Raw genomic sequence first — 16,428 nt, 5'->3', positions numbered from 1 at the left:
TCATTTCTCCAAGCATTGGGTGGGAAATTGTACTTTGGCCTATCCAAATTTCCAAAATAGGCGGCGGGCATTGGAATCATGTGGCAAACGACAAGGGCCCTACATATTTGGTTGGGTAATAATTGGGCCATGGATGTTTGTTCAAATATAATCCGATAATGCCAGTGATGGACCCCTTAACCTTGACAGTCTTTCTAAATTTGTAACTTTTATGGAAAATTTTGTGAACATTTAATAGTTCCTTTCTTATATTGCCTGTGGATTTGTACCCTTTAATCAGTTTCCGTGTACTTGGATTTCAAGATTTACTATTTGTTACAATTTTTTTTAAACGAGAATTCTCATTAGAGTATAATCATTATCTTTAAAATTAAATTAATTATATTAAATAAGATAAATCTTAGTTTCAATTATTGATTTCATAATTACTGAATCAAACAAGTTAAAATTTTGATTTTGATTTTTCAACAAAGAATATTTGAATACATATTCTCTTATATATGAAGTTTCTTTTTTTATCACTCAAACTATCTATTGGGTTTGCAATAAAAAAAGTTGTAGAAGTTGCCACCCAAATAAACACAATAACCAAAAGTGAATATTCAATCATCAAACAAATTAAACACTTAGTTGCCAAAACAAAATTACTTGCAACAAAAAATTAACTTAAGTTATATATTTCGTGACTAAAGTTATAATTGCCAAATAAATTTATTTATAATTAAAATTTTAGTTGCCAAAAAAATAATTTAGTTATCACAAAAATGGTGGAATTATTTTGTAATTAAACACATAATTGTCAAAACAAAATTAATTACAATAAAAATATTAATTTCAGTTCCATATTTGGCTACAAAAGTTATGGTTTCCAACAAAATTTATTTACAACTAAACACTTAATTGTCCAAACAAAATTAATTACAAATAAAAAATTAGTCGTAAAATATTAATTTTAGTTATATATTTTTTTGACCAAAATTATAGTTGTCAATCAAATTTATTTATAACTAAAATTTTAATTGTCCAAATAGCAATTTAGCTACCAAATAAGTTTACTTCTATTTTGTAATCAAATTCTTAATTGTCAAAACATTGCAACAAATTATTTTTAATACCATTTTGTTTATTTCCACCAATAAAACAAGGTTTAAATAAACGTGATTATTTTTTAATATATAATTTTAAAATATAAATAATATATTATTATATAATTAAATAATTTTAAATTAAAAATAAAATAATATTTAAACATATAATAATATATTTTATATATATAAAATATATATATATGTAATATTATTTATGAACATTAAAACACCCTCGAGATGTTATATGCAGAATAATAACTTACCACAACTACTATTATACAAAGTAAATGAGTAAACCCTACCCTCATTACAGTGTTGATTGAAAAAATCTCAATTATTGTTAGAATTCATTATCATGCACAGATATTTGGATAAAATTAAGACACCCAAAGCCATAAGTGGTAGAGAATGATGCACTTATTCAAATCAAACATTAAAGTGGCAGATCGAGATGATATTATTTCAACTGATGTTGAACTATCAACTAGGATCAAGTTTGAATTTAAGGCCACTTAAATTCAATTTAGATGATTTTAGAGATAATTTAAATTTAATTTGAATTTATTGAACTAATAAAAATAAAGATTCAAATTTAACTCTTGAGAAAAATTTAAAATTCGTATTCAATGTAATTTTATTTTTGTAATTAATAACAAATTTTAATAAAAATTTTATGATAAATAAATTTTTAAATTTTTTAAATTTTATAGATATAAATTTATTTTTACATTAAACTTAAAAAAGAGAATTAGTCTTTCGGACTTTTTTTAAAAAGAATCCCAGTTGGCTGGTTCGTGTGTGTGTGTGTATATATATATATATATATATATATATATATATATATATATATATATATATATATTGTCGTCAGAATGCACGTGTAGGATTTCCTGTTGCCATGTCAACAGTGAATTGTAAACAGTTTGTTGGGATAGCAAAACGCCAATTCATTTGCCGCCAAGTGTTTTTGTAATATTCTGTGGGTCCACTTGTTTCTGACTTGGAAAGAAATCCATCCAATCATATTTTGTATAAATAAATTAATGAAAAAATTGTTAGTTCATAGCTGAGCTTCAGTTGAAGAAGCATCGTGTCTGTACTGTCACTTTCAAGTGGAAAGAAGCAGAATAATCAATTTTATTAATTTAATTATAAATTATTTTTTAAAAAAATTATTTATAATATTTTAAAAAATAAAACTCAATAAAAATAAAATTTATACCAGTTAATAATAATTTTATTATTTATTAAATTAAAAAAATTTAAATAACATCTTTAAAAATTAAATTTAAATATTTTAAATATAGTAATTTCTCTATTAAAATTATTTAAATATTTATAAATCAATTTTTATTATTTTTTAAAAATCCTAATTATTAATATTTTTTATTTATTATAATCATGTTTTTACCCATATCAACACTAATTATCTTCTCTTTTGTTGTGATATGAGCTGTCTTGAACAGTAATCTTTGCTTGATCAAGTTGTTAATAACTTGATTAAGTAAAAGTTGTCATTGACGATCACTTGACAACTTGAAATCATTGAATAGATGAACATATAAGATTTAAAAAAAAAAAAAAAAGTGAAAAAAGAGGTTAGACAAGAAATATTGTATATTAAGTTAATAACTAATATTTTTTAATCAATAACGATAATATTTAATTTTGGTTTATTGTAAATTATATCGATTACACTTCAATGATTTGAAACTTGCTTATGATTTTCCAGAAACTCAACAAATTTGTGTATATATTGATCATGGAGTTGTTCATCTGCAAATAAAACCCTCAATTCATTGGTTTTCTCTCTATAAATTCTTCCTTCTTCTTCAACTATAACCAACTTTAATGTCTCTGCCACTGATTTCTTTGTGTACACTCCATCTTCCTTATTTCTCGGTATCTCTATGCCGACCTTCTTCTCTGTAAAAACTCTAGCAATCAATCCTTGGTCCGTGGAGAAAGGCAACATAACCAGGGGATGTCCATAATATAATGACTCTATGATTGAGCTAAATCCACAGTGAGTCAAAAAAGCTCCCACCGATTCATGAGCTAATATTCTGAGTTGAGGGGCCCAACTCGTCCACACCACTCCTCTACCCTTCACTCTGTCTTCGAATCCATCTGGAAGAACTATTGTGTCATCTTGATTCCTTAAAGCCCAAAAGAAAGGTAACCCGGATAATTCCAAACCTAGAGCCAACTCAGTCAACTCAGTTTGACTCAAATTTAACTCGCTTCCAAATGCTACAAAATCATAGTCTTTGGCTTGTGTTTTCTCAACCAGTCGTTAATGATAAGCCAGTTGTTATCTTCAAGGGTGTCTCCACTGTCGTAAGCCGTAGGCGGCAACAGCCCTATAGGTAGAACTAGTTTACCATGAAGCTCTCTCACAAGATTTATCCATTGCGATTCAATCTCCATGGAGCTTCTTACAGCTATCACATCACAGCCGTCTATGACCGACCCCACACGAACCATATCTGTAACTCGTTCATCTCATAATGATCAAAAAATTTTTTTGCTTCGTGAAGTCGAAATGCAACGGTGGTTTTGAATGGTACCCATGGTGGAGGAACAGTGAAATCTTCCGGCTTAGTACGAGGATCCTTGCCGTTGATAATGGCCGATGATGATGAGCCACAGAAACAGATTGACAAAGCCTGGAATATGCTGAAGAAGGCTCTGGAGATTCCAAGCTTGGCTGTTATTGGTGGCAACCAGAAAGCAATAAAGTCGTAAATAATCCAATCTGGCTTGGATTTTTGCAAAAATTCAGCCAAAGAATCTTGGAGTTTATCACAGGCAATTTTAAGATATGGGATTCTGTGAAATGGCAAATCATTGGTGGCCTCTGCGTGTTGTGGAAGATTATCGTGATGGGGTAAAGTGAGGCTCACAAAATTCATTTGCGAAGATAAATTTGGAGGGACGTTAGGAAGGCGTTGGATGTTTCTGGGAGTTGAAATGAAGGAGATCTTGTGACCCCTTTGAGCAATCCGTTTGGCTAGTTCAAAGTATGGAATCATGTGCCCAAAAGCTAGCCATGGAAACATAGCTATGTGAAGCTGTTTAGCATCCGCCATTGCTATCAAAATTCAAGGTGTTTTTCTGTTTAGAATCTTGAAACCATGCGCAATCTTCAACTCTACTTCCTCTATATAATCCACTGGCAAATACTGGATCCCCTTTTGTTTCTTTGTAACCCACTTGCCTGCAGCGTGCCCATCATAATAGTAAATATGAACAATAATTGAGATTTTTTTCAGTTGTCCTTGTGACGTGAGTAAATTTTCTGCCGAAAAACACTTTTTTTTGAACAGCTCAATCAGGACCTCGTGTCCACCAATATTTGATAAAATCACATATTCTTATCCTTTAAAATTTAAAAGTTTAAATTTCTATTGATTAATAACTTCAGTCAATGATTTGCCTTTTAAAGGGTAGAATAGTCATTTGACTGTAAAAATAATTGGATTGTAATGATTTCAAGCGTTTCTTCTACCTTTTTCATTTCTCGACTTCCTAAAATCGTTTCTCCTTCTTCAGCTTTCGAGCCTCACTGAAACTGCACTCACACTCTGTAACTCACTTCATTTCATGAAGACCTCATCCTTCCTTCTCATCTTCTTCCTCTCTCTTCTCCCAACGTTCTCATTTCAAAATCACTCTTGTTCATTGTGCTTTAGAGTGGAAGAATTCTACTGTTCATGTAGGAGACTCCATCAGTAACTAGTTCTTTTTTTATATTCTTGTTTTCTTTGTTTTCGATGCCAACTTATATAACTTGCTTCCACTTTCCCCTTTTTTTCTCAGTTTGCAAACGCAATGATGCACGGAGTAGCTTTTAAACTGGAGAATGGCTGAAGAAGTCTAGAGGAGAAGAGAAGAGAAGAATTACAGTTACAGAGAAATTCAAAAGACAGAAGTCACGAGTTTTGGGCCAAAACTGTTCCATTTGAATTATTCCGGGTTTTTAAAGTATAGGAAACGACACCGTTCAACTATTTTATTTACAATTAAAAACCAACCCATGCGTCACCGTATTCACGTGAATTAACACAGCACAATCAAAGGCACAACTTCATTCTTCTTTTTCCCGCTACCGCCATTACGAATTGTTCAGTCTGCAGTGCAACACACGACTACAACCTCTATGTTTTCAAGAAGAAGGATGCCTTCAATCTTTGCAATTTCACTCCAGCCACTCTTCTCACCCCACGCAAGTCCACCTCTTACACGGTAATGACTCAGACAAGAGGTGAACATGGCCAGATCAAGAACTTGCGTTTGATGAGCGATATTGGTAAATATTTTTTTTTTCGTGAAATTTGTGGTTTCTTGTTGGGGTTAATACTGAAGGAATACGAAATTGGTGTTTGTGTTATTTCAGTAACTGGCGCCTTGCGTATTTAGATCATAGAGGATTTTAATGTTAAGTGAGACGTTTATTTTTATGGTTTTCTGTTAAAAAATTACAGTAACTACATTAAGCCACCAATCACACAGGTTTACAAAAAGAAAGGCAAAGGAACCAACAGTAGATCACCAAAGAACAACAAGTTGATTGCCTTAGTTACGGAGGACAGTAAGGTAACTTCAGTTACAGACAAATTATTAAAGATAAGTTAGTGAGAGTTTTATTCTTATATGCAATTGAGAGTTTTAATAAAATTTTATTCATAAAAGAGACTTTAAACTTTTAAAAGTTAGTGAATGAGAATTCTGTTTATATCAAACCTTGGGTAGGAATAAACCCTTTGGCCTTTATTTATACAAATAATATATGATTGGGTAACCCTTTTTTATTTTTAATAATGATTGGATATCCATTTTAATAGTGTTATGACCGAAAAGGATTTGATTTAAGAATTAATTTGCGTGCATGTGTCTAGTACTTTTGAATTGATTGACCAAATATTTTGATAACATTCTTACTTAAATAATAATTATTATAAGGAGAAAAGACTTGTTCACATCCAAGGTTAGATGTAATCTTGAATACACATCTCTCAATTTTTTAAAATCTAAAATCTTATTTATGAGCCAAATTTGATTAAAATTCTCAATTAAAGTTAAAGGTAAAATCGTTATTTAATAAAAAAACTTAATAAAAACTAGAGTTTTATCACTTTTTCTCTCATCAGTTTAAAAATATAACATTTCTCTTACCCAAAGTTTGAAAAGTGATCATTTCTCTCATAAGTTTTTTTTCTTCTCTCCAATGACTCATTCTTTTCCAGTCGTCGATCAACCTTCCCTCTTTTTTCTCCCTCAATCGGTCTATCTCCCTTGCTCTCCTTTTGTTTTCATCGAAGACGAAGATGAATGATCTTCGTCTGAGATGGAGACGAGGGTCTTCGTCTCTAACGAAGACAAAGAAATGATGACCAGCCAAGGGAGAAGGAGGGAAGGCTAGGAGATGACCTGGAAGGAATCAGTTGCCATAGGAACGGAGAAAAAAAAAAAGGGAAAATAACCACTTTTTAAACTTTAGATTGAGAAGGGAGAGAAATTATTATATTTTTAAACTAAGAAAAAAATTGATAAAATTTTAATTTTTTATTATTTGGTTAAATAACAATTTTACCTTTAATTTTAATTAAAAATTTTAATAAAATCTGACCCATAAATGAGATTTTAAGTTTGTGAAAATTTACAGATATAAATTTAGGATTATATCTAACCTTGGGTCGGAATAAGTCTTTTGGCCTTATTATAATAGTGTGTGACCAAATCGCTAACATCATCGCTAACAACTTTTAAAATTTACTTCCACCAAAAGCAGAAAAATCAAATTAATACCTGATCACTTATCATCTCCCTGTGAATGCCAAATGAACTATAAGAACAAAAATAATTCTCATTAACTTTCTTTATGTCCTGTGCAGCAAGATCCACAAGAAAGTGTCATGAATCCTTATCTCTTAGCCATAAGATGCCTCAACACGTGCTTTCAAATCCATGCCATTGTCTACCACCTTTTCAGAAGAATTTGCCAAGTTTAGATGCACATTGGAAGCAGAAGCATCTTCTCTCTTTCCATTTTCATCGATAGAGCAATTATTTGATGCAAATTGCTCCTGGGTATTCTCATCATTAATGCAAATCTCTTCAAAATTCCCCATATCCCTCATAAGCTCCTCTTTGTCAAATGAAGTTTCATAGTCATCTTACCTTCATCATCATCATAACTGTACAAGAGCTTGTCATCTTGCATGAAAGGTTTCTGATATTTATCATCATCACAAAGAAGTTTAATGGTTTTAATATCAATTGTACGAGGTAAATGACTCTGTGGATCTTGTTTGGACTGACAAGTAAACTTGCAACTCCAGCATTTATTTTCTGCCACCTGGCAAACAAAAGGAAAAGACAGATGATAAAAGAATACCAAGCCATGAACCTCCAATGCACATAAGCGGTACCTTGGGTTGATGTGATCTACCTAGTTATGGAAACATTTTTCCTTTTTTCTTTAGATAAGAAATAAAGAATATATAATTATAACAAGAGGATAATTGCAAAAGAGTTTCTTCTTCGATTCTCTCCTGCTTTCCTGGGGTTTCGAAGTTTCTGTAGCTGGCCATTGAGAGTGTAAAGTGAATTCTTGGCAAAAATGAAGAGAAAATGAGAGGGAGAAAATGTGTAGAACCCTGCTAAAAACTTGATGAACATGAAATTTTAGGAACCGAAACCCGACCCAGCTGAATTACTTTCACGCTCGGGGGTAGTGAGGGTAGATTACTAGCGCACCCGATATAATATATAAAGTAAATTTTCCCATTTAGTTTTATAAACTAAAATTTCACTCCTCAAATCGAGTTTTAAATTCAATTTGATACTAAAATGATATCATTTTGATATATATTAATCAAAATAAAAATTATTATAATTAATTCTATCAAACTTTTTAGATTTACGATTTTTATGAATTAAAGACCCTTAAAACTCAAAGTCGAATTTAATAACTTTAGCCCATAACGATAATCTTCCACATGACGCAGGGGCCGCCAATGATTTGTCATTGGCTCTAGGTTTGGAATTATCCAAATTACCTTTCTTTTGGGTTCTAAGGAATCTAGATGACAAAGTAATTCTTCCAGATGGGTTTGAGAAAAGAGTGAAGAGTAGAGGAGTGGTGTGGACGAGTTAGGCACCTCAACTCAGGATATTAGCTCATGAATCAGTGGAAGCATTTTTAACTCACTGTGGATTTACCTCAATTACAGAGTCATTTTATTATAAACATCCCCTGGTTATGTTACCTTTCTCTATTGACCAGGGTCTGATTGCTAGAGTTTTAACAAAAAGGAAGGTCGACATAAAGATACCGAGAAATGATGAAGATGGAGCGTACACGAGGAAGTCGGTGGCGGAGGCATTGAAGTTGGTCGTGGTTGAAGAAGAAGGAAGAATTTACAGAGACAAAGCCAAGGAATTGAAGGTTTCATTCGTAAATGAACAACTCCAGCCACAATCAATACATACACAAATTTGCTAAGTTTCTACAAAATCACAAACAAGTGTCAAACCAGTGAAGTGTGATAGATTTTATTTTACTAATTTAAAAGTAGATTTTATTGTAAAGTCAAAGGTAAAAAAAGTAATTTTTTAAATTTTTGAATGAGAAGTAAAATATTAGTTTTTTTAATTAAAAAAATAAAATAAAATAAAATATTAATTTTTTAAATATTATTATTTAATAATAATTTCATTTTTATAGTTAATAATAAATTGGCCAAACGACTATTTCCCACCCAAGGTTTAGCGTTTTCTCAAAAGTCCCCCCTTTAACTATGGAAATACCAAACACCCACCCATGGCCGGTTAGATTTAACCAAACCCTAACGGCTGAAAATTTTATCTCCTTTTGCCCCCCTAAACTTTAAAAACTGAAAATTTTCCCCCGCCTAAGTTTTAAAAAATGACAGTTTCACCCTAGGGTTTGGTTTTGAAATCTCCGGCGACCTCTCCGGCTACGTTGCCGACGGCCGCTCCCTCCTGAAGCAACCTCTCCTTCCGGCGATCTCTTTCCTCCCATTTGGAGGTCCGATCGGCGCCCGGAGACGCCGTGGGAGACGAAGACTTCGTCGGGAAGACGAAGTTCTTCGTCTTCCCAAACGAAGCCGACGCCGTCGTCTTCCCAGACGAAGACGACGGCGTCGGCTTCGTCTGGGAAGACGAAGAACTTTGTCTTCCCGACGAAGTCTTCGTCTCCCACGGCGTCTCCGGGCGCCGATCGGACCTCCAAATGGGAGGAAAGAGATCGCCGGAAGGAGAGGTTGCTTCAGGAGGGAGCGGCCGTCGGCAACGTAGCCGGAGAGGTCGCCGGAGATTTCAAAACCAAACCCTAGGGTGAAACTGTGATTTTTTAAAACTTAGGCGGGGAAAAATTTTCAGTTTTTAAAGTTTAGGGGGGCAAAATTAGATTCTATTTTAGTTTATTTTTAATATTATAGCTAAAATGACAATTTTACCCCTACCACCGTTAGGGTTTGGTTAAATCTAACCGGTCATGGGTGGGTGTTTGGTGTTTCCATAGTTAAAGGGGGACTTTTGAGAAAACGCTAAACCTTGGGTGGGAAATAGTCGTTTGGCCTAATAAATTTTAATAAAAATTCTATGATAGATAAATATTTAAATTTTTTAAATTTCATGTATATGAATTTATCTTTACATTGAATTTTAAAGGAAAATAACTTTTGACCCTTTTTTTTTTAAAAGAACCGGTTCATATATATATATATATATATATATATATATATTGTTCTCAAAGTGCATGTGTAGGACAGTAAATTCGTAAAGAGTTAGTTGGGATATAAAAATGCCAATTCATTTACTGCCCACTGTTTTTTGTAATATCCTGTGGCTCCACTTGCAAGATATTCAGATGAACCTGTTGTTTCTGACTTGGAAAGAAATCCATCCAATCATATTTTGTATAAATAAATTAATAAAAAAAATGTTTGTTTATAGCTGAGCTGAGCTTCAGCTGAAAGAAGTAGAATAACCGAACCACTTATGAAAGAAAGAAGTAGAACAACCTAAGAACTTATGGTTTTGAGTCAAAATAAGCTGCGGACACCCAACTTTATTATTACTATTATTATTAGTCACGTTTGGTTTGGTTATATTTTATTATTAAAATAAAAAAATTATCTTAAAAATAAATTATTTAAAAGGTATTAGATATAAATAATTATTATGTTTGATAAAATTTGATAGATATAAATAATTATTGTATTTGGTTAAAGGTAATAAAATATTACTAGTAAATTATTTTACTTAAATGCTCTTGAATATAATTATTTTTAAATATTTTTTAAATTATTTGTCATATTAATTAAAAATAAATTTATTTTTATTTCAAAAAATTAATAAATAATAATATAATAATAATAAAATCAAGATTATCTTGATAATTTTTAAATACCTAAGATGAAGATGGTAATCGGATTATCACCTATATAACCTGTCACGTCAGTATTGGTAATAGAAGATTACTGTAATTTTTTGTTACTGACAAACCAAACAAATGAATAAAAGATAGATTACCAAGGTAATCTTCAATAACTTGAATCAAATGCCCCTTAGGGGGCGTTTGGTTTGAGTAATATTTTATTACCAAAATAGAAAGATTACCTTAAAAATAGATTATTTAGAAGATTACTGGGTATAAATGATTACTATGTTTGATAAAATTTGGTAAGTATAGATAATTATTGTGTTTGGTTAAAGGTAATAAAATATTACTAGTAAATTATTTTACTTAAATGCTCTTGAATATAATTATTTTTAAATATTTTTTAAATTATTTGTCATATTAATTAAAAATAAATTTATTTTTATTTCAAAAAATTAATAAATAATAATATAATAATAATAAAATCAAGATTATCTTGGTAATTTTTAAATACCTAAGATGAAGATGGTAATCGGATTATCACCTATATAACCTGTCACGTCAGTATTGGTAATAGAAGATTACTGTAATATTTTATTATTGACAAACCAAACAAGGAGATAAAATATATATTACCAAGGTAATCTTAAAAAACCCCAACTAAACGCCCTTTATTATTATTAAGCCAAATGACGTATTGATGTATTTTCAAATTTTATCTTTAATTTTTTAAAAATTTAAAAATTTAATTATTAATGATTAAAATTAATCAATTTTATTAATTTAATTATAAATTATTATTTTTAAAATTATTTAAAATATTTTAAAAATAAAACTCAACAAAAAATTAAAATTTATACAAGTAAATAATAATTTTATTATTTATTAAATTAAAAATTTTAAATAACATTTTTAAAAATCAAATCTAAATATTTTAAACATAGTAATTTCTCTATTAAAATTATTTAAATATTTATAAATCAGTTTTTATTATTTTTTAAAAATCCTAATTATTAATATTTTTTTATATATTATTATCATATTTTCACCGTTGTCAATTCTAATTATCTTTTCTTTTGTTGTGATATGAGTTGTTTTGAATAATAATCTTTACTTGATCAAATTGTTAATGACTTGATTGAGTAAAAGTTGCCATTGATGACAATTTAACAACTTAAAATCATTGAATGAACATATAAACTATAAGGAATATGAAGAAGACAGAAATTAAAAAAAAAAAAAAGAGAGAAAATGGAGGTTAGACAAGATACATTATATATTACAATAAAACTAATAACTAATATTTTTTTAAACAATAACAATAATATCTAATTTTGACTTATTGCAAATTATATCTATTACACTTCAATGATCTGAAACTTGCCTATGATTCTCCAGAAACTCAACAAATTTGTGTATATATTGATCATGGAGTTGTTCATCTGCAAATAAAACCCTCAATTCATTGGTTTTCTCTCTATAAATTTTTCCTTCTTCTTCAACTATAACCAACTTTAATGTCTTCGCCACTGATATCCTCGTGTACACTCCATCTTCCTCATTTCTCGGTATCTCTATGCCAACTTTCTTCTCTGTAAAAACTCTGGCAATCAATCCCTGGTCCATGGAGAAAGGCAACATAACCAGGGGATGTCCATAATATAATGACTCTGTGATTGAGCTAAATCCACAGTGAGTCAAAAAAGCTCCCACCGATTCATGAGCTAATATTTTGAGTTGAGGGGCCCAACTCGTCCACACCACTCCTCTACCCTTCACTCTTTCCTCAAACCCTTCTGGAAGAACTACTGTGTCATCCCGATTCCTTAAAGCCCAAAAGAAAGGTAACCCGGATAATTCCAAACCTAGAGCCAACTCAGTCAACTCAATTTGGCTCAAATTTAACTCGCTTCCAAATGCTACATAAATCACAGTCTTTGGCTCGTGTTTTCTTAACCAGTCTTTAATGGTAAGCCAGTTGTTATCTTCAAGGGTGTCTCTACTGTCATAAGTCGTAGGCGGCAACAGCCCTACAGGTAGGATTGGTTTACCATGAAGCTCTCTCACTAGATTTATCCATTGCGATTCAATCTCCATGCAGCTTCTTACAGCTATCACATCACAACCGTCTATCACCAACCCCACACGAACCATATCTGTAACTCCCGAATCGTTCATCTCATAATGATCAAAAATTTTTTTTGCTTCATGAAGTCGAAAGGCAACGGTGGCTTTGAATGGTACCCATGGTGGAGGAACAGTGAAATCTTCTGGCTTAGTACGAGGATCCTTGCCGTTGATCATGGCCGATGATGATGAGCCACCGAAACAGATTGACCAAGCCTGGAATATGCTGAAGAAGGCGCTGGAGATTCCAAGCTTGGCTGTTATTGGTGGCAACCAGAAAGCAATAAAGTCGTAAATAATCCAATCTGGCTTGGATTTTTGCAAAAATTCGGCCAAAGAATCTTGGAGTTCATCACAGGCAATTTTAAGATATGGGATTTTGTGAAATGGCAAATCATTGGTGGCCTCTGCGTGTTGTGGAAGATTATCGTGATGGGGTAAAGTGAGGCTCACAAAATTCATTTGCGAAGATAAATTTGGAGGGACTTTAGGAAGGCGTTGGATGTTTCTGGGAGTTGAAATGAAGGAGATCTTGTGACCCCTTTGAGCAATCCGTTTGGCTAGTTCAAGGTATGGAATCATGTGGCCAAAGGCTAGCCATGGAAACATAGCTATGTGAAGCTGTTTAGCATCCGCCATTGCTATCAAAATTCAAGGTGTTTTTCTGTTTGGAATCTTGAATTGAAACTATGCTCAACCTTGAACTCCACTTCCTCTATAAAATCCTCTGGCTAATAGTGGACCCCCTTTTTGTCTCTTTGTAAATTGTAATCTACTTGCGTGCCCATGGTAATGATAAATACGAACGATAATTGAGATTTTTTTTTTATCGTCTTTGTAACGTGTGTAAATTTTCTCCCGAATAAAAAATTCCTTTGAACAACTCAATCTTGACCTCGTGTCCACCAATATTTGATAAAATGAGATGGAATGAGATCTTATGAAGTGAAGTGAGTTTCAGAATGTGAGTGTAGTTTTAAGAAGGTTGAAAAAAATAAGGGTGGTGAAAAGTTTTGAGGGAACCATCGCTCGCTCAGTGTGAAGCAGAAGAAATGCTTCGAATCAGTATAATGCAAGTATTATTTTTCCAGTCAAGTGACCATTCTACCCTTCAATTTAACAGAAGTCTTTAACATAAGTTTCTGATAGGTGGGAATTTGGATGTTTGAATCATAAAGGGTGGGACTTTGTCATTTCTCCAAACCTTGGGTGGGAATAGTGCTTCGGCGTATCCAAATTTCCAAAATAGGCATCATGTGACAAATAACAAGGCCCTACTTGTTTTCAGGATCTTGAAGTTATGCTTTATCATCAACTTTCATTTTCTGTGTCTGTACATAAACACATTTGGTTAGGCAATAATTGGGCTATTGACGTTTGTTTGTTTGTTTGTTTGTTTTTTGAAAATGTAATCCAATAATGCCATTGATGGACCCCATAACCTTTACAATCTTTTTAAATTTTAGACTTTATGTAAAATTTTGTGAACATTAAATTGTTATTTTCTTATATTGCCAGTGGATTTGTACCCCTTTAATTAGTTTCCGTGTGCTTGGATTTCAAGATTTACTGCTTAATACAAATTATTTTGTTTTTTAACAAGAAATCACATTCTAGTCTGACCATTATTTTTGGAATTAAATTAACTACATTAAAAATGATAAATCTCAAATTTAATGACTGATTCTATAACTATTAAATCAGATAAATCAAAAGTTCAATCTTAATATGTCATCACAAAAAATTTGAATACATATTCTTTTATACATGAAGTCTCTTCTTTTGTCACTTAAATTATCCTTTAAATTAATAATTAAACAAAATGTTATAAATGTTACCACCCAGATAAACATAATAATCAAAAGTGGGTATTCTATCATCAAACAAAGTAAATACTTAATTGCCAAAACAAAATTACTTATGACTAAAAATTCTTTATAAAGAATTAACTTAAGTTATATATTTTGCAACAAAAATAGTAATTGTCAAACAAATTTATTTATAACTAAAATTTTAAATGTCCAAATAATAATTTAGTTACCACCAAAATGGTAGAATTATTTTGCAATTAAACACCTAATTTTCAAAACAAAATTAATTACAATAAAATAATTAAATATGAAAGATTAATTTAAACTACATATTTCACCACAAAAGTTGTAGTTCCCAAAAAAATTTATTTACAACAAAACATTTAGTTGTTAAAACAAAATTACTTGCAACTAAAAAATTAGTCACAAAATATTGATTTTAGTTATATATTTTGTGACTGAAGTTATAGCTGTCAAACAAATTTTGGTTGTGCAAATAGCAATTTAGTTACCAAATAAGTTTACCTCTATTTTGTAATCAAATTCTTAGTTGTCAAAACATTGCAAAAAATTAATTTTAGTATCATTTTGTTTCTTTCCACCAAGAAAGCGAGATTTGAATAAATGTAATTATTTTTTTAATAAAATTGTGCATACATATTTTTAATATATAATTTAAAAACACGGATGTTATATTATCATGTGATTAAATGATTTTAAATTAAAAATAAGATTACACTTAAACATATGATAATAAATTATCTGTATATCAAAATTATATATAAAAAGTATATATATATAATATTACTTATATATGTTAAAGCTCCCTCAAGATGCTAGATGCAAAACAATAACTTGTCACAACTACTACTATGCAAAGTAAAAGGGTAAACCCTACCCTCGTTACAATGATGATTTAAAAAAGGCCAAAGGACTATTTCTCACCAAAGTTTAGTTGCGTTTTCAAAGTCACACCCGTAAGGTTTAAGAAACCAAAAATCTCACTCATAAGCCAATTGTCGTTAGAATTTTCTATTAAAGGTTGGGGTAAAATCATCATTTTACTAAAATATTAAAAAATTTAAAATTCATTTTTTCCCTCAAAATTTCAAAAACAAACAACTTCATTATTACCTAAAGTTTTCTAACTTTGAAAAATCATATTCTCCCCCCTCCCCCCAACAATTTTTTCTTCACCCCTCTAGCCACCATATCCGGCACTGATGACCTCCCCTCTCCACCCTAAACCACTGGTCAACTCACGGGAAGCAATCTGTAGTTGATCTCTTCATCAGAGACAAAGAGATTTGGCGATGAAGAGATTTTCGGATCTTTTCATCTCCTCATCTCTTTATCGATGAAAAAATTTGCTCCAGATTACTTTCTGTGCGTCGGTCAATGGTTTAGGGTGGAGAGAGAGGTTATCAATGTCGAAGATAGTGGTCGAAGGGGAGAAGAAAAAACACTTAAGGTTTGAAAAGAAAATATGATTTTTCAAAGTTAGAAAATTTTAAATTAAAGTGAAATGTTAGTTTTTAAAAGTTAGGGGAAAAATATAATGAATTTTATATTTTTTTAATATTATTAATAAAATAATAATTTTACCCTTATCTTTAACAGAAAATTTTAACTTCAGTTACTCATAGATGAGATTTTGGATTTTTTAAACCCTGTATACAAGACTTTAGGAATATAACTAAACTTGGTTGGGAAATAGTCCTTTGGCCCTAAACCTCAATTATTGTTGGAATTCATTATTATGCGCACATAAGATGACTACACTGAGACACGCAATTAGTTGCTGGCCAGTGGAACTGGATTACATAGAGAAAGTGGAGATGAAGATTGAGCATAGTTTGAAGATCCTGAACAGAAAACGCCTTGAAATTTGATTGCAATGGCGGATGCATAACAGCTTCACATAGCCATGTTTCCATGGCTAGCCTTTGGTCGCATGATTCCATACTTTGAACTAGCCAAACGGATTGCT

General features: G+C 31.2%; 1 protein-coding gene and 1 pseudogene across 1 annotated transcript; both read right to left on the bottom strand.

Moving 5' to 3' along the window:
* Nucleotides 1–2,761: 2,761 nt before the first annotated feature.
* Nucleotides 2,762–4,368, bottom strand: LOC123192461 (annotated as a pseudogene).
* Nucleotides 4,369–11,783: 7,415 nt separating this feature from the next.
* On the bottom strand, nucleotides 11,784–13,469 carry LOC123192460 (putative UDP-rhamnose:rhamnosyltransferase 1). Its single transcript, XM_044605023.1, has one exon. It carries the CDS (start codon nucleotides 13,264–13,266, stop codon nucleotides 11,866–11,868), a length of 1,401 nt encoding a protein of 466 aa, XP_044460958.1. The 5' UTR covers nucleotides 13,267–13,469; the 3' UTR covers nucleotides 11,784–11,865.
* Between the last annotated feature and the right edge of the window lie 2,959 nt (nucleotides 13,470–16,428).

The sequence above is a fragment of the Mangifera indica genome, chromosome 12 (genome assembly GCF_011075055.1).
Source record: "Mangifera indica cultivar Alphonso chromosome 12, CATAS_Mindica_2.1, whole genome shotgun sequence".
NCBI classification, from domain to species: Eukaryota; Viridiplantae; Streptophyta; class Magnoliopsida; order Sapindales; family Anacardiaceae; genus Mangifera; species Mangifera indica.
The sequence above is the reverse complement of the archived record's forward strand: the minus strand, read 5'-3'. Positions and strand labels throughout refer to the sequence as shown.